Source organism: Crocuta crocuta, unplaced genomic scaffold (assembly GCF_008692635.1).
Source record: "Crocuta crocuta isolate KB4526 unplaced genomic scaffold, BGI_CrCroc_1.0 scaffold334, whole genome shotgun sequence".
NCBI lineage: Eukaryota > Metazoa > Chordata > Mammalia > Carnivora > Hyaenidae > Crocuta > Crocuta crocuta.
Window position 1 is genome coordinate 4448601 of NW_027533260.1, and position 21681 is coordinate 4470281.

At 61.1% G+C, this 21681-nt stretch overlaps 1 protein-coding gene across 1 annotated transcript; it reads right to left on the reverse strand.

Moving 5' to 3' along the window:
* Positions 1–6: 6 nt before the first annotated feature.
* Positions 7–21540, reverse strand: PPP5C (protein phosphatase 5 catalytic subunit). The gene is made up of 13 exons (XM_077747385.1): positions 21346–21540; positions 15082–15323; positions 8482–8629; positions 7724–7845; positions 5065–5130; positions 4652–4750; positions 3758–3863; positions 2944–3086; positions 2741–2828; positions 1929–1969; positions 1642–1820; positions 594–675; positions 7–406 (listed from the first exon to the last, which is right to left on the reverse strand). Exons 1-13 carry the CDS (start codon positions 21464–21466, stop codon positions 344–346), a joined length of 1500 nt encoding a protein of 499 aa, XP_077603511.1. The 5' UTR covers positions 21467–21540; the 3' UTR covers positions 7–343.
* Between the last annotated feature and the right edge of the window lie 141 nt (positions 21541–21681).

Below are 21681 nucleotides of genomic sequence, written 5' to 3' on the forward strand. Positions count from 1 at the left end.
CAGGAGAGGCCACCCTGATGACCCTCCTTCTGGGGGTCTTCCTATGGCAGGGCACTATTGCTTTGGGGGGAGGGGCCATGCAAACGAGGGAGGCGGGGAAGCCTCTGGGCCCCGCCCACCCCACACGCAGCAGCCTCCCTCCGCAATGCCCGGATGCGCCCCAACCCTGGCCTCTCCACCTCCTTTCTTTCTCCAGGGAGCAGACCCTCTGGCCGGCCCCCCACCCCCCTCTGCAAACCTAAAGGGGAATAAATACAAACTTTACAAAGTAAAAGGGGGTCCAACGTTGCCCTGGGCTGGGCCTGGGGTCAGCTGGGGAGCAGGCCCTGGGCCGCGCCTCACATCACATCATCCCTAACTGCAGCAGCGTGCTGGCGTAGGCCATGGGCTTGACGTCGGGATGAGGCTGGAAAACGACGGCGCACAGGGCAAGGGAGACAGAAACGGGGCAGCTTCAGGGGGGTTGTGAGCACCAGATACAGAACCCAGCCCTCCCCCGAGAGCCGCTGAGCACCGCCCCCTGCCCCTGACTGGGCCTTTCAGCCTGGTGCTCCCCCGGCCACGGAGAGCAGGGGACCGAGGGGGTGACTCACCACTGCTGTGAACTGGTGGAACTGGGGCCGCAGGTCGGAGCCCCGGAGGTGGATGTAGGAGGCTTTATTCCCCATCTGGTCACTGTGGGGACAGGGGCAGAGTAGCAGGTCAGGGGTGGGGAGCAGGGGGGAAACGCGAGGAAGAGCTGGGCAGGGGCCTGGAGAAGAAGAGACCCAAGGAGGCTGGATGGCATAAAGTCCCAGAGAAGAGGGAGAGACAGACGGACGGAGGCACTGACAGAAAGAGTCAGAGGTGTTGAGAGCTGAGAGAGGGAGAGGCACGGACACACAGACACAGATACCCAGAGACACAGAAACGACAGAGGCCACCTGGGGAAGGCAGCAAACCAGGGTAAAGGAGAGGGGCCCTGAGGTTCAGGTAGGAGGGGAGTAGAGGGGGAGCACAGTGCGGGGCTGGGGGGGGAGGCACACGTGCCCCCATGGAGGCTGGACTCTTGCCAAAGCCGGACTGTGAGCCAAGCACGCCCTGGCTCTAACCACCAGGAAACACCGAGGACAGAGGAACGTGGTGACCGGCACCGGGAGGGGGGAGGTGGCCTGGTCCAGAGCGTAGGCAACTCTGTGGGACAAGGGGCCCGGTTTCTTCAACCAAAAACCTACAAGTGACAGAGGATGAGGGACAGGGAACTGAAAGACCAAGAATGCGGTCCCTGTTACTCGGAAGAAACCAAACTAAAAAGAGCCATTAGAGACATGAGGAAATGGGACTCTACGCTCAGGTGACCCCTTCTGACGGCTGACAGAGTGACAGTGGTATTCTGGTTGCACGAAAAGTTCTTTCTTTCAGAAGCATGAGGGTGTCAGAGCACGGAAGGGGGATGCCCAGGGTGGGCGTGGCCGGGGGCTGGCCCGAGGGGGTAACCGCTGAACCCGGGAGCTGAGTGCGTGGCTGTTCCTGGCACTATTTTACCTGCTCTTGTGTGTCTTTGGAATTTTCTACCATAAAAAGTTAGAGAAAAAGCCCACAACACAGGCAGCAGTGGGCGGGGAAGAGAGGCCCGGATGCGTCGGGAGAGGCGGGACCCACCAGTAGTTGGGGGCGGAAAAGACGGTGACGCAGCGGCCGCCATGCGCCACCTCGTAGCCCTCGGCCTTGACCTCGTGGCTGCGGATGATGTAGTCCAGGTGGTTCTCCTCCAGGAAGGCCTTGGTGACATCGGGGCCAAACTGGCAGCTGACACCCCGCTTGCTGACCGAGCGTCCATTCTGGGGGGACGGGGAGACGGGGAACTCAGGGGGCCGACCGCCCCACCCCCCGCTACACCCCCTCTGCCCGCAGCCCACACCTGCCGGCCCGGCCTAGGGAACACTGACCTGCGGCTGCGGATCTGACCAGAGCAGGTCGCACATGGGACCTGGGGGGAACGAGAGCGGACATCAGCGCAGTTCGGGTAGAAGCTGGGCAGGAGCACGTGAAGTGGGGTTCTGAGCCCCGTGCCCTCCCCGCCAGATCCATTTAATGTATCGAGGCCTTGCAGAGGGGAGAACCCTTAAACAGTGCGATTCAGATCACACCCCTCTGCTGCCCGAAGCCTTCTGTGGCTCCCACTGGCCTAGGAACAAAGCCCAGGCCTGTGAGGCTCTGCAGGGCCTCACAGACCCTCTTCAGGTACATCCCTGTGCACCCCAAAACCACTGCCCTCCCAGCTGCTCCTCCCACGTGGGAAGCGCACAGCTGCCTTGAGCCCCTTTATGCTTGCCGGGGACAACTGCGCGTGGCAGGCGCCTCCTCCCCTGCCAGTGCTTGCTGCGGCATCCCTAGAGAGGCCGTCCGGACCCGCAGCGCCCCACCCTCTCCACGCAGCGTGTGAGCGGGAGTCCTCCGCCATCCGTCCCCCTCACTAGCACGGAGACCTCGTCCGTCACTCTCCAAAACTCACAAACGTGACCAGAGCGCGCCTCACGTGCTAAACGCGAACGCTCCCGCCTGCCTGGCTCCTGCGGGGAGGCGTGCCAGCCCGAGTCCCGGGCGAGGCCGCAGGGGCCCGGCCCTGCCATCCTTGCCTAGGGCATGGCGGCCGATGTGGGGTGCTGGGGGGGCCGCGGGCAGAGCCACTCCTCTCCGTTTCAGCAGGGGGCGCCGCGACGCAGGGAGGGAGGGTCTGTCACCCGGCCCCGCCCCTCACCTGAATCGGGGGGCTGCCGGTTCCGCTCGATCTTCCTGATGTCGTCCAGCGTGACGCCATCCTCACTGAACAAGCCCCCGTGCATGATCTGGGGTAGAGCGGGGACGGCCGTGTGAGCCGGGGCGCCGGCCACACCCCACCCTCAAGCCCTGGTGGGTGCGGGGCCCCGGAAGGGCCCCAAGGGGTCCCGCCACGGCCCTCACCAGCACTTTGCCGTTGATACACTGGGCCAGCGGGAGCCACTCGAACACCTCGCTGAAGAGTTCGTACATCTGGGCTGTGTATTTGGCCTTCACCTCGCCCTCGAAGCCGTAGATCTGGTTCATGTTGTCCGTCTCGTGGTTGCCTGGCCAGCAACAGAACGAAAAGCCTCAGCACCCCCTGCATGGGTGCCCCGGGACCCACATCAAGGGCCCCAGGCCAACACCACACACACACACACACACACACACACACACAGCAGAAGCCCAGTGAGGTGTATGTTGACTGTTCTCAGTCCCTTCTCTGAGGGGCAGAAGCCAGGTGTGAGGCCACAAGGCCAAGGCCTGGCCCAGCCGCGAGTGACCTCGGGTATGTCCCCTGGCCTGGAGGTCCTTCCTGGAGAAACTGCATGCCTCCAGTACGAAGTACCACGGAGGGGGCGGGCCGGAACAAAAACCAGGCCCCTTCCAGAACGCCTTGCTGTGCCTCCGATGTCTCGCACAATCTCCCTCTGCCCTCCCGGGGCTCCCAGGGCGTGGAGCAGACCAGGAAGCCACCGGGCCCCGGTGTCTGCCGGCTCCCAATTCATCAACTCTTTACCACCTCCCTCGGGAAGCCCACGGCAGGCAGTCACTAAGCACCTAACACCTGCCAAGTGCTGGCGCTCAGGCCCCCCGGGAGCCCCCAAACCAGCCACTTCCCCACCTCTCAGTGGACAGGCTCCCCTGCCCCCCCCCGCAGCGGTCCTCCTTCCCTGGGGGAGCTCATCCCCCGCCAGTACACACGGACCCCAAACCTTCCCGCCACCCGGCTCACCTCGAAGCAAGTGAAAGTGATCTGGGTACAGGAGCTTAAAGCCGAAAAGGGTGAGGATCACTTCTACGGAGAAAGAGCCACGGTCCACAAAGTCACCGTTAAATATCTGCTCTGCTAAGGAGAACAAGGGGTGGGGGCCGCTGCTCCTTCCCCAGCCTCCCTTCATCCCGCGGCTCCTGCTGGTGCTGCCCCGGGCGTGGGGATGTCAGCAGGGCCCGGGATCGGGGCTGCAGCCTCCCTCCTTGCTGTTTGGCTCTGGTCCAGCCGCCGGGCCTCTCTGAGCCTCAGTGGGATGGTACTGACATCCCCAACCTCCCATTTCTCCGGGAAGCGGACGGTGGGCGACACGAGGGGGTCAGCCTGCCACAGGGGCGACGGGACATAGACTGTCCCACCCGATATTCACAGGCCTGGTGGCCACTTCTCCAGCGACGGTCATCACGTCAGCCATCACTTCTATAGCTCTGACTGGGGCCATGCAGCTCGTCACACATACGAACCCATTTACCCCTCTCAACGGCCCAGTGAGTCAGACCCTATTATCCCTACTTTGCAAATGAGGAATCTGACGCACGGAGAGCTGCCGTCGCTGCTATGGTCACGCAGCTGGGGAGCGGCAGTGCCCGGGGCCGTTGTGCGTGTGGTCTTGTAGCAGCCCCGTTTCAAGATGAAGAGAGGCCGGGGCCCAGAGAGACTGAGCCACCGGCCCAGGTCGCACAGCATGGGGGGTGGGGCGGCCCTTCTGATGCTGGCCGGCCATCGCACCCACATCCCCTCGCCCGAGAGACTGTTCAGGCTTCTCCCTTCACGGGTTCCCGCCTTGCTCTCTGGCCAGTGCCTCCCCCCAGTCCAGGCGGAGGGACAGGGAGGGTGGGCGTTCCTGAGGAAGGATACGTAGGGGTTGGTCTCCGAGGGTAAACCGTTGAGCTCAAATATATTGAGGAGGTCATAGAACTGTCCGTGGGTGTCCCCGCACACCGTAATCTTCTCTGTCTGGAAGAAAAGAGGCCACCGGAGAGGGAGGGGCCCAGAGAGAGACATGGGGAGGAGGCAGGGGTGAGGGGAGAAGAGGTCATGGCCGACCAAGAAGAACCACGCAGAAGACACAGGCAGGGGACGGGAACACGAAGAGGGTGGGACAGAGCAGGAAGCCAGAAGGGGAGGACATCCAGGGGAGAGACACAGGGGAGGGGAGAGGGAAGGCGGACTGAGCCAGGCGGGTCTGTGGTTTTTGAACTCCACAGCCCCTCCCCAGCCAGGGAGCCCCGCACCCCCGGCCCATCCACACACCGCCCCGCGGCACGCACCTCTTTGAGCGTGGTCTCCACGAGCGTGCTCAGCTTGGAGAGGACCTCTTTGACCTGTACCAGAATCTGGAAGGCAGGGCGGGCTGTGAGTGGGGCGGGGGAGGGGGGAGGTGCAGAGAGCCTGGCTGACCAGGAAACACCGCTGAGCACAGGGTGAGGGAGAGGCAGGCGAGAAGCGGGCAGCGGAGCTGGACAAGTGAGTGCTGGCAGGGGCCACAGGTGGCCCCCAAGCTGTGACCCCAGCAGCCTCTGTGCCATTTAAACATTAGAATTGCTGGGGTGCCTGGGGGGGCTCAGTCAGTTAAGCCTCCGGCTTAGGCTCAGGTCATGGTCTCATGGTTTGTGGGTTCGAGCCCCGCATTGGGCTCTGTGCTGACAGCTCGGAGCCTGGAGCCTGTTTCGGATTCTGTGTCTCCCCCTCTCCCTGCCCCCCTCATTCTCTCTCTCTCTCTCAAAAATAAATAAAACATTTAAAAATTTTAAACATTAGGATTATTGTTTTTTTAAAGCTTATTTCTTTATTTTGAGAGCGAGAATGTGAGTGTGGGAGGGGCAGACACGGAGAGAGAGAAAGAGAATCCCAAGCGGGCACCACGCTGTGGGCACGGAGCCCATCTTGGGTCTCGAAAACTCACACACTGTGAGATCATGTCCTGAGCTGAAGTCAGGCACTTAACCGACTGAGCCACCCAGGCGCCCCTAAACACCAGCCTCATTTTACACGAAAACAGAGATTCTGCGTTTCCCTTAAAATCAGCATCATGAATCCATGATGAAAATCCATGAACATTTTATGAAACAACTGCCCTGGACATATCTACATGTGTCATGAAGGAGTCTCCCTAAAGGGCAGGAGGTGGCTCTCGATGAAAACACAACATCTGACCTGTCAGTGGATTCTGGACTTTAAAAAATCCAACAACACAGGGCGCCTGGCTGGCTCAGTCAGCGGGGCACGTAATTCTTGATCTCGGGGTTGTTGAGTTCGAACCCCATATTGGGTATAGAGATTACTTAAAAACAGAACAACCCCAAACAAAAACACTTCAAAGGAACAAACAAAACCCCCCACAAAAACCAAAACCAGCTACAACAGACAAACAGAGGAAACCAGGGCAAGTTAAAGAGTTAAGGTGTGTGTCTGGAAATGCAGACGACACTAGTTTTTGCTACACGAAGATGAAGGATGACCTTGATGCTGTCATATACATTTGCCAACGTTTCAGATTTTGTGGACGGCCTGTGGGCTGTCTGCAGTAGTCGCTATTATTTTATCAATGCTAAATTTCTAAGCTGAGACACCTCAACTGTGGTCACACAGGAGAGTGTTCTGTTTTTAGGGGATACAGATTATGATGCAACTTCTTTCTGGTTCATGAAAAGAAAAGAAAAAAAAGAATAGATGAGAAGAAAAAAAAGAAGTGTGTGGGGCCGTACACACACACACACACACACACACACACACACACACATAAAGAGAAGGTAAACGTGTTTTGTGATTTGGGTGAAGGGGCAAGAAAGTTATGAACTACACTGTCCTGTAGGTTTGAGAGTTTTCAAAATTACAAGGTGGGGAAACCCCCACACGTTAAAGTAGAAGGCGTTCGCTCTGGTCAGAATGGAGAAAGCTGTAGAAGATGGTCATTCTGGCCCTAATGGCAACAGGCCCCAAACTGACAAAATCCAATCTTAGGAAAGCCATCTGAGAGCTGAAGGTGCGCAAACCTAAATCAGTCAACGGCAGACAGCACCTCCCCTGGGCCTCTCACCCCAGCAGCGAGGCAGGAGGGCAGGAGGTCAAGGGCACCAAGGCCCAGAGGGAGGGGGGCCAGCAGTGTGCCGGTGACAGCGGAGACACAGGAGAAGCCCCCGCCTCCGAACGCCTCTCCCCGCGCCGGCCAGCTCGCTCGCTCGCTCGCTCGGCCGTCACAGAAGGTGGGGTGCAGCCGGCACAGAAGTGGGGGCGGAAGGGGAGTGCACAGAACCCGCCGGCACAGCAAAAATCTGGCGGCGAGGCTGAGCATCACCGAGCTCTCCCACAGCTCCAGAAGTGGGAGACGGTACAATGTCAAGACGTCCCTGGGATTTTGCCAGGGCTACAGGGAGAGTCCTGACTCCAGTCTGAAAACCCCACAAGCCCGTGGTGGGCGAACAACGCCAGCAAAATGCCCGAAATGGCAGATCAGATGGACAAAGCCCCTTGCGCCAGCGGCCTGAGGGCAGAAAGGGCCCCGTCGACTGTAGAAAATCCTAATTTAGCTCAGTCTCTACTGTTCTTTTACACAAAATGTCTGGCAACCAGCGAACAATGATGAGACCCGCGAAGAACAGGCCACAGAAGCAGACCCAGGGATGACCCAGATGGTGGAAGCACCGGAGACTGTAAAGTAACCGCGGAAAGTGCGTGAACGATCTAGTGGGAGAGACAACACGCACGAACAGATGGGGCAGGGAGAGGAAAACGATTATTCACAATAACGGCAACGCCAGCCACGAGAGCGCAGCGCCAGGACGAAGGCTTCATCCGCACGCGCTCAGCACTGTCAGTGGGCTGACGGCCACCTCCTCGACCCACCCTCGCTGGCCGAGCCTGGGCGCTGCAGGCGCCGCGAAGCCCTCCCAGGGTCGCGGGTGAGCGCAGGGCTGACGGGGGCCTCACCTGGTAGGCGCATTTCCGGTGCAGTTTCTTCTGGTCCTTGTACCACTGCATGAGCTCCTTCATGAAGGTGACGGTCACCTTGCCATCCTCAAGCTTGGGCCCGCTGTACTCGTCCTCGATGGCTGGTGTGTGAATGGGGTGGGGTGGGGACAAGGGTCAGTGGCCACGGCCATCGTGAGGCAGGAGGACAGGGCAGACAGGGCCCCGCACACACGGGGTGAGGGAGGGTGCCAGGTCCCTCTGCTGAGGCCGGCCGTGCCCGGCCTTTGTCCTGTGGGCCCCTCCCCACTGCCTGCGTGGTGTGACAGCACTCCACACACCCGATTCGTCCACTGACTGGTTAGTCCCCTCACTCCTCACCAGGGCATCAGCCCCTTGAGGGCAGAGAGTATTTTATTCACAGCCGGGTCCCCAGCGCCAGGAGCAGCGCTTGGCACACAGCAGGCGCTGGACAATGACTGAGCCGTCTGAGCACCTAGAGGACCTGCACAAATCCGACGGCAGCGGGGTGGCGGGGAGGGGGAAGGGGCGCGTGTGAGGGAGGTACAGATGCCGCTAGGAAGCTAGGCCCTGGGGGCAGGACCCCCCAGCTCGCCTGAAGCGGGGGGACGCAAGCCCCAGCACCGGCCGCGGAGTTCCCGGGAATGCAGGCGGAGGAGCCAGAGACAGCGGCCGCCCCTGTGCGCCCCCCATGCACAGGGCATGGAGAGGGCCCGTGCAAGGACAAGGAACGTTCTAGGCGCCCAGGCCGGACTCACTCATGCTCTCGATGTCCAGCGAGTCCACGACGGAGCGCTTGTGCTCGTCGCCGGCGATGGCCCGCTCGAAGGCTTTCTGCTTCACGATCTTGTTGCACTCCTGGTACTTCATCTTGGCGTCCTTGTCGTGGGGCTTCACCTTCACCACCTGGGGGCGCGGGGGGTGGGGTGGGGAGGAGCAACGAGGCATCAGCGCCCAGGCATAGCCCGCCGGGCGCAGAGGGGCAGATGGGCAGGGGGACTGGCGCGGCTGCCCGGCCCCGGCCTCCACGCACCGGCGGAGCAGCCCTGGGCCTTCCCGCCTCCAGGCCTCCCGTCTGCACATCCGCAAAAGGGCGCTGAGAGCCGCCCACACCGGGCTGCCCTGCGGCGTGGACATGTTCACGCACATGTGCGCAGGCTCTTAAAATACCTTAGCTCTGGGGCGCTGGGGGGGTCAGTCAGTTGAGCGTCTGACTCCTGGTTTCAGCTCAAGTCATGGTCTCACAGTTCATGGGTTCGAGCCCTACATCGGGTTCTGTGCTGACAGTGTGGAGCCTGCTTGGTATATTCTCTCTCTCTCTCTCTCCCCGCCCCTCCCCCTCTACCCTTCCCCCAATCCCTGTCTGTCTGTCTCAAAATAAATAAATAAACATTAAAAAAACCTTAGCTCTGTTGTTAAGTGTCCCATCTGAGGAGCACGTGCCCAGCTTAGGGTCCTGGTGGGAGCCACGCCAGCCACTTTACTGACATTACAGTCAATATCGAGGGGGCAGGGGACTAAGAGGAGAGCGTGGGCTGGGTCTACTGTCACAATGAACAGCCCAGACCCGAGGGAAGAACCAAAGACTTGCTGGAGAAGCTGGACTCCCTGAGCCTTGGTTTTCGTGTCATGGGGGCACAGGACAGGCCCCACCGGGCAGGGCGCTGGGAAGAACGAGTGGCGAATGCAGGGCCCGGCACGCAGCAGCTGCCCCCAGCAGCGTCCCCTCAGTCTCCTCCTCTGAAGGGTGGTTGGGACCGTGGGCCCCAGAGCCAGGCGGCCCGGTTCCAATCCCAGCTCGGCCCACCCCTGGCTGAGGAACGCTGGGCAAGCGGCCCTGCCTCCCTAGGAGGAAAGTTCTGACGACGTCCCCGTCAGAGGGCGGCCGGGAGGATCACGGGGGCGGATGTGCACAAAGTGTGTGCAGGGCGCCAGCAGGAGTCAAGTCCACCCAGGCGTCAGCTGCTCTCCACGGCCCCGTTTCCTGGGCCGCTGTGCTAGAGATGGGCTCATACGCCATAAAGTCCCAGGCACCGGACTCTGGGGTCCAGGAAGCTCTTGGTAAAAGGAGTCTGTCCCCACTCCCGCTCCACCTTCTATCCTGCTTTCTACAAACACCGATCCTCCAAGTTCAGGAGCAGACAGGGCTGGATTTGAACCCAGCTCTGCAGTGTCCTCACTGTGTGGCGTCTGGCAAGGACGTCACCCCTCCAGGCCTGTCTGATTATCTGTAACTCTAACTGCTGTCAGCAGACCCCGCCCGGCTGCCCATTCTGCCTGCCGCCTGAGGAGTTAGGGCCCCGTGGCTCCCGTGCTGGGGGCATGAAGTCAAGTGTCACAGCGGGCCCTCATGCGCGGGGACGCCACCCCCTCCACCCCCCCCTGGGAAGGCCCGGCAGACCGAGCCAGAAGCCGGTGCAAAGGCACGTGCTAACTGCCGTGGGACACCCTGGCTTGTCCGCCCTGGGAACAGGAGCACGGACCCGGCGGACGGTGATGGCCTCCACCCCGTCTGGGCAGGCTGGCGTTAGGGCACCCCGCTGGCAGCTCCACCTGGGGTGTGGGTGTGGTGTGAGGCCCAGGAGGGAGACGGCACCAGCCATCCCCGGGGGTCCTTCCTAACGGGGACAGGGTCTGAGGCCACGCCCTGGGATGAAGTCCAAACCGCCAGCTTGCCTGGCGCACAAGGCTTGCCCACCCCTCTGCTTTCTGCCTGCCCAGCGCCACCGGGCCGGGCCACACTCACAGGTGTCCAATGTGCCAGCTCCCCGTCACCTCGCACAGGCTGCCCCCCGGCCCACAGGACCTCACGTCCACCTCCAACCGCTTCCTGGTTCCCCTCCTCCAGCTGTCAGCCTCTCCTCCAGGAGCACCCCGCACCCCCCAGCCAGGGTCAGATACTCCCTCGGGCCCCCACAAGCCCCTGGCTCCCTGCCCCAGCCCTAAGCGTCTCCCCCCACCGGAAGGCGGCCCCATGAGGCGGCGGCTGCATCCCAGGAGGGAACGATGCCTGCCCAGGGGACGGATGAAGCACCAGCATTTCCTCGGGCCAGTCCCCTGTTCTCAGAGCACTCGCAGGATGGCTGGAGGATGGGGACAAATACCAGCAAGGCTGGGAAAAGAGCAGCAGTGGTAGTAACAACACACGGCTAATTTTCTGAGTACCTACTACGTGCTGGAATACAGTGAGCCTGCTCATTTAACCACAAACCAGTTCTACTGGGTGTTCCCACAGTCCTCACTTGATGGATGGGGACTCTGAGGCCCAAGACGCCAGGTGCTGTCTTCTCGCTGCCCAGGACCCCGGCTTCCACCGGCGCAGGGGGACGTGCTCCCTCCCTGCCCGCTGCCGCTCGTCCCCACAGCTCCTTGCGTGCCCTCCGGGGACGGGACGTGCAGGGCCAGGCCTCCAGGGGCTGAGTGCGGCCCTCCCCGTCCGGAGCCCCCTCAGCCTCCCCCGCGGGGCATGGTGCCGCTGCTGCAGCGAAACCTGCAGGCCCCCGGTGCGGAGGCAGTGAGACACCAACGAGCTCTTGTAAGTTCAGGTCAGATGCTGCCACCAAATGAGCTGCCCGAACGTAACTACGACGACAGCTTTTTCAGAACAGCTCGGGTTTGGAACTGAGGGTGAGGGACTATCGTCCAGGAGCGAGAGCCAGGCCCGGGCTCAGCGCTCCTGACCTCAGGGCCCCCACGTGACTATGCGGGGGGGGGGGGGGGGCATATGGATGACCTAGTGTGCACAGAGGACATGCTGTGGCCCAGACGGGGGCCGTGCCCATCTGAGGCACACGCGCAGCTGGAGGGGAGCAAGGCCGGGCACCGCACGGGGACAGCCGTAAGCACAGCACAAGGGTTTTCACCCTACAGGGCGACGCCCTCTAGTGAGCGAACTGGGCAGGTCATACTCTGTGTCTCCTTTATTTATAATAAAACAGGAGAGAAGAAAGCCCGCCGGAGTGGGGCTGGGCCACAGGAGGACGCCGCGCCGGGCCGCTTCTGCCCGCTGCGTGCCTCCAGGGCCCAGGCGCCTGGCTCCGGTACAAGGCCGTCACTTCCCGGCTGCGCGAACTCGGGGAGCAAACTTCACTCTGGGCCTTGGCGTCCCCATCTGTAGATCGGGGAGAACAGTCCCCGCGCACGGGGTTGGGGTGAAGACTCTGCTGTGAGGGCGGGCAGGTCATGACGGCGCCCGGCCCACGCTGAGCGCTGTGCCCAGCATTGGCCAGCTGCTCCCCTAGCCGTGGGGACAGCCACACCCAGGTGTGCAGGCGCCTGCAAGGCAAGACACATTTCTGACGGGGCGCCTGGGTGGCTCAGTCGGTTAAGCATCCGACTTCGGCTCAGGTCATGATCTCACAGTTCGTGGGTTCGAGCCCCGCGTTGGGCTCTGTGCTGACAGCTAGCTCAGAGCCTGGAGCCTGCTTCAGATTCTGTGTCTCCCTCTCTCTCTCTGACCCTCCCCTACTCACGCTGTCTCTCTCTCTCAGGCGGGAGGGCAGGAGGTAGAGACGGGAGGGCCAAGTACCCAGGTGTGGCCCCTCTGCCCGGCGCCCACAGGGCCTGGTGAGAAGTGGCAGCGGCAGCGGGGAGAAGTGGACACCCTGCAGTTCCCTCCACCCCCCCCCGGGCTGGGACAACTAAATGCGAGCACAGCCCCGCCTCAGGCTGGTCCCCAAGAGGCTGTGTATCCCCCCCCACCAGCCTTCCACGGCGTCCAAAAGGCCTGGGCGGAAGTCCCAACCTGGTTATTTCCACAAGGCGGCCGGAAGTGACCATCACAGCAGCATGGAGCCTGGGGGGTCANACGGGGAGAAGTGGACACCCTGCAGTTCCCTCCCCCCCCCCCCCCCGGGCTGGGACAACTAAATGCGAGCACAGCCCCGCCTCAGGCTGGTCCCCAAGAGGCTGTGTATCCCCCCCCACCAGCCTTCCACGGCGTCCAAAAGGCCTGGGCGGAAGTCCCAACCTGGTTATTTCCACAAGGCGGCCGGAAGTGACCATCACAGCAGCATGGAGCCTGGGGGGTCAGGCCCCGGCCTGGGCCAGAGCTGCGAGAAGAAGGGTCCTCTCCCCAGGAAAGACCCCTATGCCTCCAGGCGTGCTCATCGGCCTCTACCCTGCCCCGTCGCCTCCAGACCTCTCCCCGCCCCCAGCCAGGCCCAAGTGCCCTCCTGGGTTACTCATTACTGGACCCTGTGCCCCAGTGACCTTCACTCACACCACTTCACCAGGGCCCCAGGGCCGCTCGTCTGCCACCATTCTCTAGGTGACAACATCAGGGGACAACAGGGGAGGCTGGGCTGAGGAACGGCATGGGACCCGAAGCACGTAAGGACTCTGTCCTGGGGCTCCCTACACCATCCTGCCAGGGGGCACCCCACTTCCTCCTCTGTTCTGCCCCCAAACTACTGCCTCTGGGGCATCTGGGTGGCTCAGTTGGTTAAACATCCGACTTCAGGTCAGGTCATGATCTGGTAGTTCGTGGGTTTGAGCCCCACGCAAGGCTCTGTGCCTGGAGCCTGCTTCAGATTCGGTGTCTCCCTCCCTCTCTCTGCCTCTCCCCTGCTTGCACTCTGTCTCTCTCTCTCAAAAATAAACATGAAAAAAAATTTTTTTAGGGGCACCTGGGTGGCTCAGTCAGTTAAGCGTCCGGCTTCGGCTCAGGTCATGATCTCATGGTTCGTGGGTTCGAGCCCCACGTCAGGCTCTGTGCTGACAGCCAGCTCAGAGCCTGGAGGCTGTTTCCAATTCTGTGCCTCCCTCTCTCTCTGATCCTCCCCTGCTCACGCTGTCTCTCTCTCTCTCAGAAGTAAATAAAACATTAAACTTTAAAAAAAAAAATTTTTTTTTAAGCTAACACCTCTTCCATGGCCCTGCCCCCACCCCAACACAGGCGACCCCTGGCCCTGTCTTGGCTCAAGACTTCACCTGGCCTGAAATCCACCCTCCACCCCAGGCGGGCAGCCAGCCCCGGTCCCTCTAACTGCGGCTTGTGGCTCTCACCCCCAGGCGCCCTCCCCACACAACAGAGGCTGCTCAGCACGTGGTGAATGAGACAAAATAGTGAGGGGGTGTGGGGGCCAGAATGATAACGCAGCACACTCTGAGCCCCTGCAGGCGCCAAGTACTGACCCAGTGAACAGAACAAGCAAAATCCTTCCTCTGCTCACTCAGCTCACTCTCTGAAGCAGGGGAGACAACGGGTGCCTGGGTTCGAATCCCCGCTCTGCCACTGGCCAGCTGCATGCGGACAGGCAGGTGACTGAACCTGGGCCTCGGCCTCCCCACCCGCACAGTGGGGTTCATCACCGACTGCCAGGCCCCTGATGTCACAGCTCCTACCGTCAGCGTCAGAGCCACCTCGCGGTGGGCGTGGCTAATGGGCATGGCTAATGGGTGGGCTAACTAGAGACTTCCTGCGGTGCCCTGGGTCCTAGCCCCCCTCGCCTCCGCACAGCTGCCCCCTACAGCGCATCGCCCTGCTCTGCCTTCTTCTGAGTGCGTACCCCCACCTGCGAGGGCTCCGCCTGCCTTGTCCAGGAAACACGTTTGCATTTCGCCCCCTCTGGACTCTAACTCCCAGAACACGGGCTGCGGGCTCTCGTTCACCAGCAGTGAACCAGCAGTGACAATGGCCGCAACCGCTCACTGGGACGGAGCTCCGACTCCACTCCGGGCACTGGCCGAAAGGCACGAAAAGTGGAAATTCACTTATTCTTCACAGCAGCCCTTAGAGGCGGGTCTCAGGGTTCTCCCCGTTCCAAGATGTGGAAAAGAAGGCACTTGGGGCCCTGGGGGGCCCAGTCGGTGAAGCGTCCGTCCGACTTCGGCTCAGGTCGTAATCTCACGGTTTGTGGGTTTGAGCCCCGCGTCGGGCTCTGTGCTGACAGCTCAGAATCTGCTTCAGATTCTGTTTCCTTCTCTCTCTGTCCCTCCCTTGTTCACATTCTGTCTCTCTCCCTCAAAACTAAATAAATGCAGGGGCGCCTGGGTGGCTTAGTCGGTTAAGCGTCCGACTTTCGCTTAGGTCATGATCTCGCAGTTCGTGGGTTCAAGCCCCGCGTCGGGCTCTGTGCTGACAGCTCAGAATCTGCTTCAGATTCTGTTTCCTTCTCTCTCTGTCCCTCCCTTGTTCACATTCTGTCTCTCTCCCTCAAAACTAAATAAATGTAAAAAAAAAAAGGAGGAGGCAGAAACGCCAGGTAACTTGTCCAGAGTCACTGAGCAAGCGATGGCAGAGCTGGGACGGGGAAGCCACAAAGCGTGCTCCAGGCCAGGAGCACTCGGCTGTCGGGCACGCGAGGCGCCTCCTCGCACCCTACCCCGCCCGCCAAGCACCCTGAGGGGCAGCTCACCGTCTCGTAGTCGCGCAGGGCGGCCCGGAACTTGCCCAGCGCCATGTTGCTGGCCGCCCGGCGGTAGTAGCCCTTAATGTACTTCTTGTCGATCTCGATGGCGCGCGTGGCGTCGGCCAGCGCGTAGCCGTAGCACTCGGTGCGCAGGTAGGCCAGGCTGCGGTTCCCGTAGTAGATGGCATTGCTGGGGTTCAGCTCGATGGCCTGGCTGTAGAACTTGATCGCGTTCTCGTAGTCCTTGGCTGAGGACATGGAGGAGCGGGCATGAGCCGAGACCGCCGCTGAGGCCGGGTGCCGGCCCGGTCTCCCCGTCCGCGGCCGGGCTCGGAAAAGTCTGCTCAGCCTTCCCCCTCTTCCCTGTCCCAACTGTCCCGCCCCAGCACAGGCCTGGTCTCCTCAGGTTCAAATCCCTAGGACTAAGAGTCACTCCCACCCAACCCCCCACCCACTCAGCCATCCCACCTTAAGGCCCCAACCGGGGCAACACTTCTTCCTGGACTTCAGAGGGTCTTACTCTGGTCCCACAGCCCGGAGGGGATAGATTACTGAGGGCCAGAGCTGAGATGTTGTGAATCAGCAAATGTGAGTCTGCCCTGAGCCCTTTACTTGTCCAGCACCCAAACCCAAGCAAGTAAACAAGCCCAAGGAGGGGGCCTAGTAGAATAGGAAGTGGGAAAGGAGAAGAAACCTACTTAGGTCTCAAGAAGAAGGGGACATTCCAGCAGAGACCCAAAGGAAGCAACAAACTGGATAGAAGGAAAAGCATTCCCAACAGAAGGAACAGCAGATGCAAAGGCACTGGGGTGGGAAGTGAGGGGGTGTGCTGCCGGCACAAGCCGTGTGTTCTAGGACTAGCGAGAGGGTGGCGTGGCTGGGGTGGAGGAGGCTGAGAGCAAGGAGGCTGGCAAGGCAGATCCCGAAGGCCACAACCGCAGTGGGGTGTAGACACTGATGTTCTAAGGGGAAAAGGCTGATTTTATTTGAAATGAGCTACGGCTGTGCCCCGCACTTTACATCCTCACCCGTGGAATCCTCACATCTCCAGGGCATAAGCGCCGCCTGGTGCTCACTTTACACATGAGTCACAGAGGTCTTGTTCAAAGTCAGACACCCAGTCTGTATGTGCAAAGCCGGGCGTGGACCCTTCCCGTGTGCCCATCTGACAGGCAGGAGAGCCCGGCTCAGAGGCCTGCCTGACCTGGGGACCACGACGTGCCAGGTGCCTTGTGGGGCTCCTGGTACACGGTGCCTTCACTGAACCCTCACAAGCCCGACGACAGCGGCACTAGTCCCCGTTTTCCAGATGAGGGTACCGAGGCTCAGAGAGGGGAAGCCCGTGCTCGCGATCACAAGGCAAGTGGTGGGTGGGAATTTGGAGCCGCCAAGACCCAGACGCTCCCGACCTCACCCTCCGCAGCAGGCCCCTGAGGGACACCTAGCACAAGGAGCAGGCACAGACGGGGCAGGGGGGCCCGGGCCCGATCCCTAGCCCCACGTCTTACCTGCTGGGTGTCCTGGGCAACTTATGTACCCCCTCGGGACTTGAGTTTCAGAGTCTTTCTCCTAACATGTGGCCTGAATGGCAATCCCTGCCCTAGCTCCCACCTCACTCTTCTCCAGCGTCGTTCCAACGCCCCCGGATAAACCTTGACCTTCCTTTGTTCTGTCTGCTTACGGTCCATTTCCCCCACGTGAACCCCACCCTGCGAGGGCAGGGCCCGCTTGTCTTACCTCTTTGAGCCCCTGGCCTGTCTGAGGACACAGCACTCCTTTGCCCTGGCCTCCTAGAGCTCAAGTCCAGTGGGACGGACACGACCACACACACACACACACACACACGCTCCAGACAATGACAACCCAGAGTGTTTAGCACAGGGACAGACTGAGAGGATGCCAGAGCAGAGACCTGGATGACAGGGCGTCGGGCGAAGAAGATGGAAGAAGAGGGTTCCAGGCCCCGTGAATAGTTCTTGAATGAACGAGTGAAGGAAGACAGAGACAGACGGACACCAGGAAGAGAAGTCAGGTCCTGGGGAGGTGGCCAGAACAATGGAACAATCCGTCTTGCAGGCTAAGATCTGGCAATCTTTCAAATGGCTCAGATGTCCCCTCTTTGGGGAAGCCCTCCTTGACCCCCAGGCTGGGTGAGGCACTCCTCTGGGCCGCCCCAGCCCCGGGCTCCCCTACCCCAGCCCTGCCCAGCCCCGTGAGGTGCTGGGTGTGTCCGTCCAGGCCCTGGAGGGCAAGCCCAGGACTTCCCAGAAACAAGCAAGGGCAGAAGGAGAGAGCCCATCCTGATGGACCCTCCCTGGAACGCCAGTGCCTTCGAAGGACTACTGCAGCCTCCTGGGCATGTCCCAGAGGCCAGCAGGCCAGCTCTCGGCACTGAGGTGTTACTCTAGGGGCCCATCAGGCCTGGGGTGGGGAGCCTGGTGTCTCAGGGCTAAACCGGCCCTGCCCTGCCTCACCTTGTGGCTGTGAGGGCTCAATAAACTCTCGCATGAAATGTGGCTACAGCAGAGAAGGCGATCAGCAGATAACGTGCAAAAGAAGTGGATAAGAATGAGAGGAGACTCAAGCAGAGGAAACAGGAGCAGCTGCACTTCACGCGCCAACCCAGCGACACTGCTTCCTGAGCCTGTTCTAGCCGCTGTACAAGCACGAGTGCATCGAATCCTCTAGGCCATCCCCATTTTAGAAAGGACAACACCAAGGCACAGAGAGGTTAAGCCATTTGCCCAGGGGTCACACAGCACACGGAAGAGGAAGAAACAAGATCTGAATCCAGGCAGCCTGAGCTCTTAACCACGTCTACAGAGTCCCAGACCCAGAGGCCTCTTTGGGGGTTAAATACAAGGCCTCCCATTTTACAGAAGGGGGCCGGTGAGGCCCAGAGAGAGGGGAAGAGAGCCGGGCCACCTCGGGGACCAGGCTCTGCCCCCTAGGGCTTCTGGAAGGGGCCCATGCCCCTGCAGGGGTGGCCTCTGCTGCCTGCGGGCTCCAGGTAAGGACTGAACACGGGAGCTACACACGTGGCCAGGAAGGGGGATATCCGGGCTCTGCAGCTCACACTCTGACCTTGGGCGAGCGCTTTCACTTCTGAGCCTCAGCTTCCTCTATGAAACAAACAGGGCTCTGCTCCTCCCTCCCTCCTTCCCGGTGCTCCCCCCACCCCCCCAAGATAGATTGAAGCCTGTACCTGGCCACCACAGGGGCTCAATTAAGGAGAGCAGTAATTATCCTTTTTATTGTTATTCCCGCAGCCCCGGGGCCTGGGGCTCTGTGCCTGTCACTGCCTGCCAGACAGTGAGGGGCCGGGACCAGGAGGGCCCTTCTCCTCGGTGCCAGCTCCCAGCCGGTAACCCTGGCAGCCTGCCCAGCCCTAGGGCTTCTGAGGGCCGGGGTGCTGGAGGGCAAGGAGCCCCTCCCTGTGACTTACGGTCTCCCAGATGTCTTCCCTGGTCTCAGCATCAACCTCGCATCAGCTGCTCTTCCCGAGATGGGGCTCGCCCCACCTTCCTCGCTGTCCCCCCAGCTAGAGACTGTGCCGTGTCCTGTACGCCTCTCCCGACCCCTCTACCCCCAAAGCTGGGCCAGTCACTGTGTTCTGTCTGGCCAGCCTCCCGACCGTCTCTCAAATCCATCCGCCACACCCGGCCCCACAGCCCTGCCTTGGCCCGGCCGTCATCCTGCCCGGCCCAGGTTCCCGCAACCAGCCTCCTCCCTCTTCTCCCGGCCCCTAGTCCTGCCCCTCAAACCCGACCCCGTCTCTCCCCTCCATGGACCCATCCGGGGCTCCCTGGAGCCCACAGCGGAAAGCTCAGCCTCCTCTCTTGCCTCGTACGCTCCAGCCCCACGCACTTGTTTGGTGCCATCTCCGCTCACCTTTGCCAAGATGGGCCGCTCCCGCCCTGTTCTCCCTGCCCTGGTTGCCGGTCCCGCCTCCCTCTCTCCAGGCGGCCACCCTCTTCTCCTCCCTGAAACAGTTCCTGACTTGGTGTCTGTCTCTGGTCAGCACCACCGCCACCCCTCACCTGTCCACCGTCCTGGTCTCCCTGCCCTGGCGTCCAATCCCAGCCGCTTCTCCACCCCCAGGGTGACATCCACACTCCCCGGCCCAGCCGCCGAGCCTCCACCTCCAAGCCTCATCTGCCACCGAGATCCTCCCTACCTCCTGCTCGGTCCTCCCCACCTCTTCCCTGTTGCTGCGGCCCGACCACCGTTCCCACTCTGAATCCCTCCGTGCTCCCGCTGAAGGCTGCCACGGCTCTGGACCCCTCCCCTCCTCTTGTGTGCAGGGCTGTGCTGCTGTTGGGTCTCCCCTCTCCCCTGCAGGATCCATTCCTGCTCTCTATTGGACCATCCACTTGGGCTCATCCATTCTTTTTTTTTTTAATGTTTTTTCTTAAATTTATTTCTAGGAGACAGAGAGAGAGACAGCGTGAACAGGGGAGGGTCAGAGAGAGAGGGAGTGACAGACTCTGAAACAGGCTCCAGGGTCTGAGCTGGCAGTCAGCACAGAGCCCGACGCAGGGCTCAAACCCACGAACCGCGAGATCATGACCTAAGCGAAAGTCGGACGCCTAACCGACTAAGCCACCCAGGCGCCCCGGGCTCATCCATTCTTAAGAGAGAGAAAAAAAAAAAGCGGCTCCCTCTCCCCATTTCTCCCAACTCCCTTTCAGAACCGAAATACTTCGAAACACTTGCCAACATCTGCTGCCTCTTCCTCACTTCCCGGCTTACTCTCCGCTACTCTCCGGGCTGACTCCCACTGCCACCATGCCTCCGAAACTGACCCCCGTCAAGGCCAGCACCAACATCCGTGGAGCCAAGTCCAACGGGTGCCGCTCGGTGCTCGCCGCAGCAGCAGCTGACCCAGGGCACAGCCCCCCACCTTCTAGAAGCGCGCTCTGCTCTCATCTTTTCCTGACCTTCCTTCCACTTCATGGACCACTTTTCAGCTTCTTCCTCTTCGTTTCAGAACATCGGAATTCCTCAAGGTTCTGGCTCCTTCTCTCCTTACAAGACCTCTTCCATTCCGAGGGTGTTCTATTCCTCTCACTGGCTGACCATGCCGGAGCTGCTCTCAGAGCCGCAGACTAGACCATCTATCTACTCAACACCACCCTTAGATAGCGGAGTAAAACCCAAACCAGCTCTGCAATGACTTATGAAGCCCTACCTGGGCTGGCCCCTGTCCTAAACTCCTCTTGTATCCATCTCCCTGCTAGTCTGCTAAAGTTTCAGCCACGCCAGTCTTTCATTTCCTACCCCAGGGCCTTTGCACATGTTGCTGCACCCACCTGGAACACTCCTTCGCGATTCTTCTCGACTTCAATGCCTTCTCCTCGACTTCAGTGCCTTCTCCTCATTAAGGCCTTCCCTGGCCACAGTAGCCTCCAGCCCCTGATCCCCCACTTCACACCCTGTTGGGGTTTTCCCCAAAGCCCTCACCACCACTTCTAAGTATTTTATTATTTCTGGTGTTTTTACCCAACGTCTGATTCTCCTGCTAAATGACAAGCTATAAAAGGGCAGGGCCACACGTGGCTCATTCACTGCTACATCCCCAGAGCCTAGCAGAGTCCTTAGCACATAGCAGGGGCTCAATAAACACGTTGAATTAATGAATGAACGGCTGCCCCCACATTTTACTCTTTCCCAAGATCCTATGTCATACTACTCTTGGGATTTCCCCCACCTTTACTCCCAGAGCCTCCCACGCAGCCCTTTTCTTCCGGCAACCCCCAATCTCCCATCTCCTCGCCTTCCCACCTAACGATCCGATTCCCCACCCGTACAATCATCCCCTACTCTACTGGGACAGTGTTCCCCAGGCCGCACTTGGTGCCACCCGCCCTAGCCCTCCCCACTGGGTAGCACCATCCCTCCCGAGCCCCCTGTCACTACTTGGCAGCGCCCTCTTCAGGTCCCACCATAGCTCACCCGTCTCAAGGACCTCACGTTTGGAAGTGCCCTCGTTCCCGTCCCCCTCCCGCCTCCCACTGGGTAGCGCCCCCTCCAGTCTCCCCATTTAGTAGCACCCGCTCCGAACGTCACTTCGAGGTATCACCCCTACTGTCAGAGCCCCCTCTGCCGCCCCCGGGGAGCGCCATCCTGCCTCCCCACGCCCGGTCACTTGGTAGTGCCTGCCCCGCGCCCAGGCTGCCGCTCCGCGTTGCCATGGCTCCGCGCGGGCCGGGCACCCCTCGCCCCGGGCCGCCCTCCACCCCACCCTGGCCCCCTGCGGCGCGGGCGCACCTTTGAAGTAGTCGTTGGCCTGCGTCTTGAGCTCCTCCGCCCGCTTCAGAGCGCCGTCGGCCGGGGGCTCGTCCCGGGGGGGCTCAGCACACTCAGTCCGCTCGCCCTCCGCCATCGCCATGCCGCAAAGCGACCCCCACCCTGGCAACGGCTGCCAGCGGCGCCCGGCCGAATCGTCGCGAAGGAGTGCCGAGTTGCCGCTGCCGCTGCTGCACAAGTGTCGTAAAGCGCGGGCCCCGAAGGCGCCCTCCGCGCGCCTGCGCAGGGCCCTTTTCGCCGTAGAGCGCGCGGAGGACAAGGTGACCAGAGGCTCCCCAGACAGCGCCCTTCTTCGGA

Excerpts from the sequence above, each read along its gene's own strand:
- PPP5C (XM_077747385.1), bottom strand. The coding sequence starts at position 21,466 with ATGGCGATGGCGGAGGGCGAGCGGACTGAGTGTGCTGAGCCCCCCCGG. Across the intron at positions 5,131-7,723 it reads ACCGGAAATGCGCCTACCAG|ATTCTGGTACAGGTCAAAGA; the intron begins GTGAGGCCCCCG and ends CCTGCCTTCCAG. Across the intron at positions 676-1,641 it reads TTTTCCGCCCCCAACTACTG|TGACCAGATGGGGAATAAAG; the intron begins GTGGGTCCCGCC and ends CTGTCCCCACAG.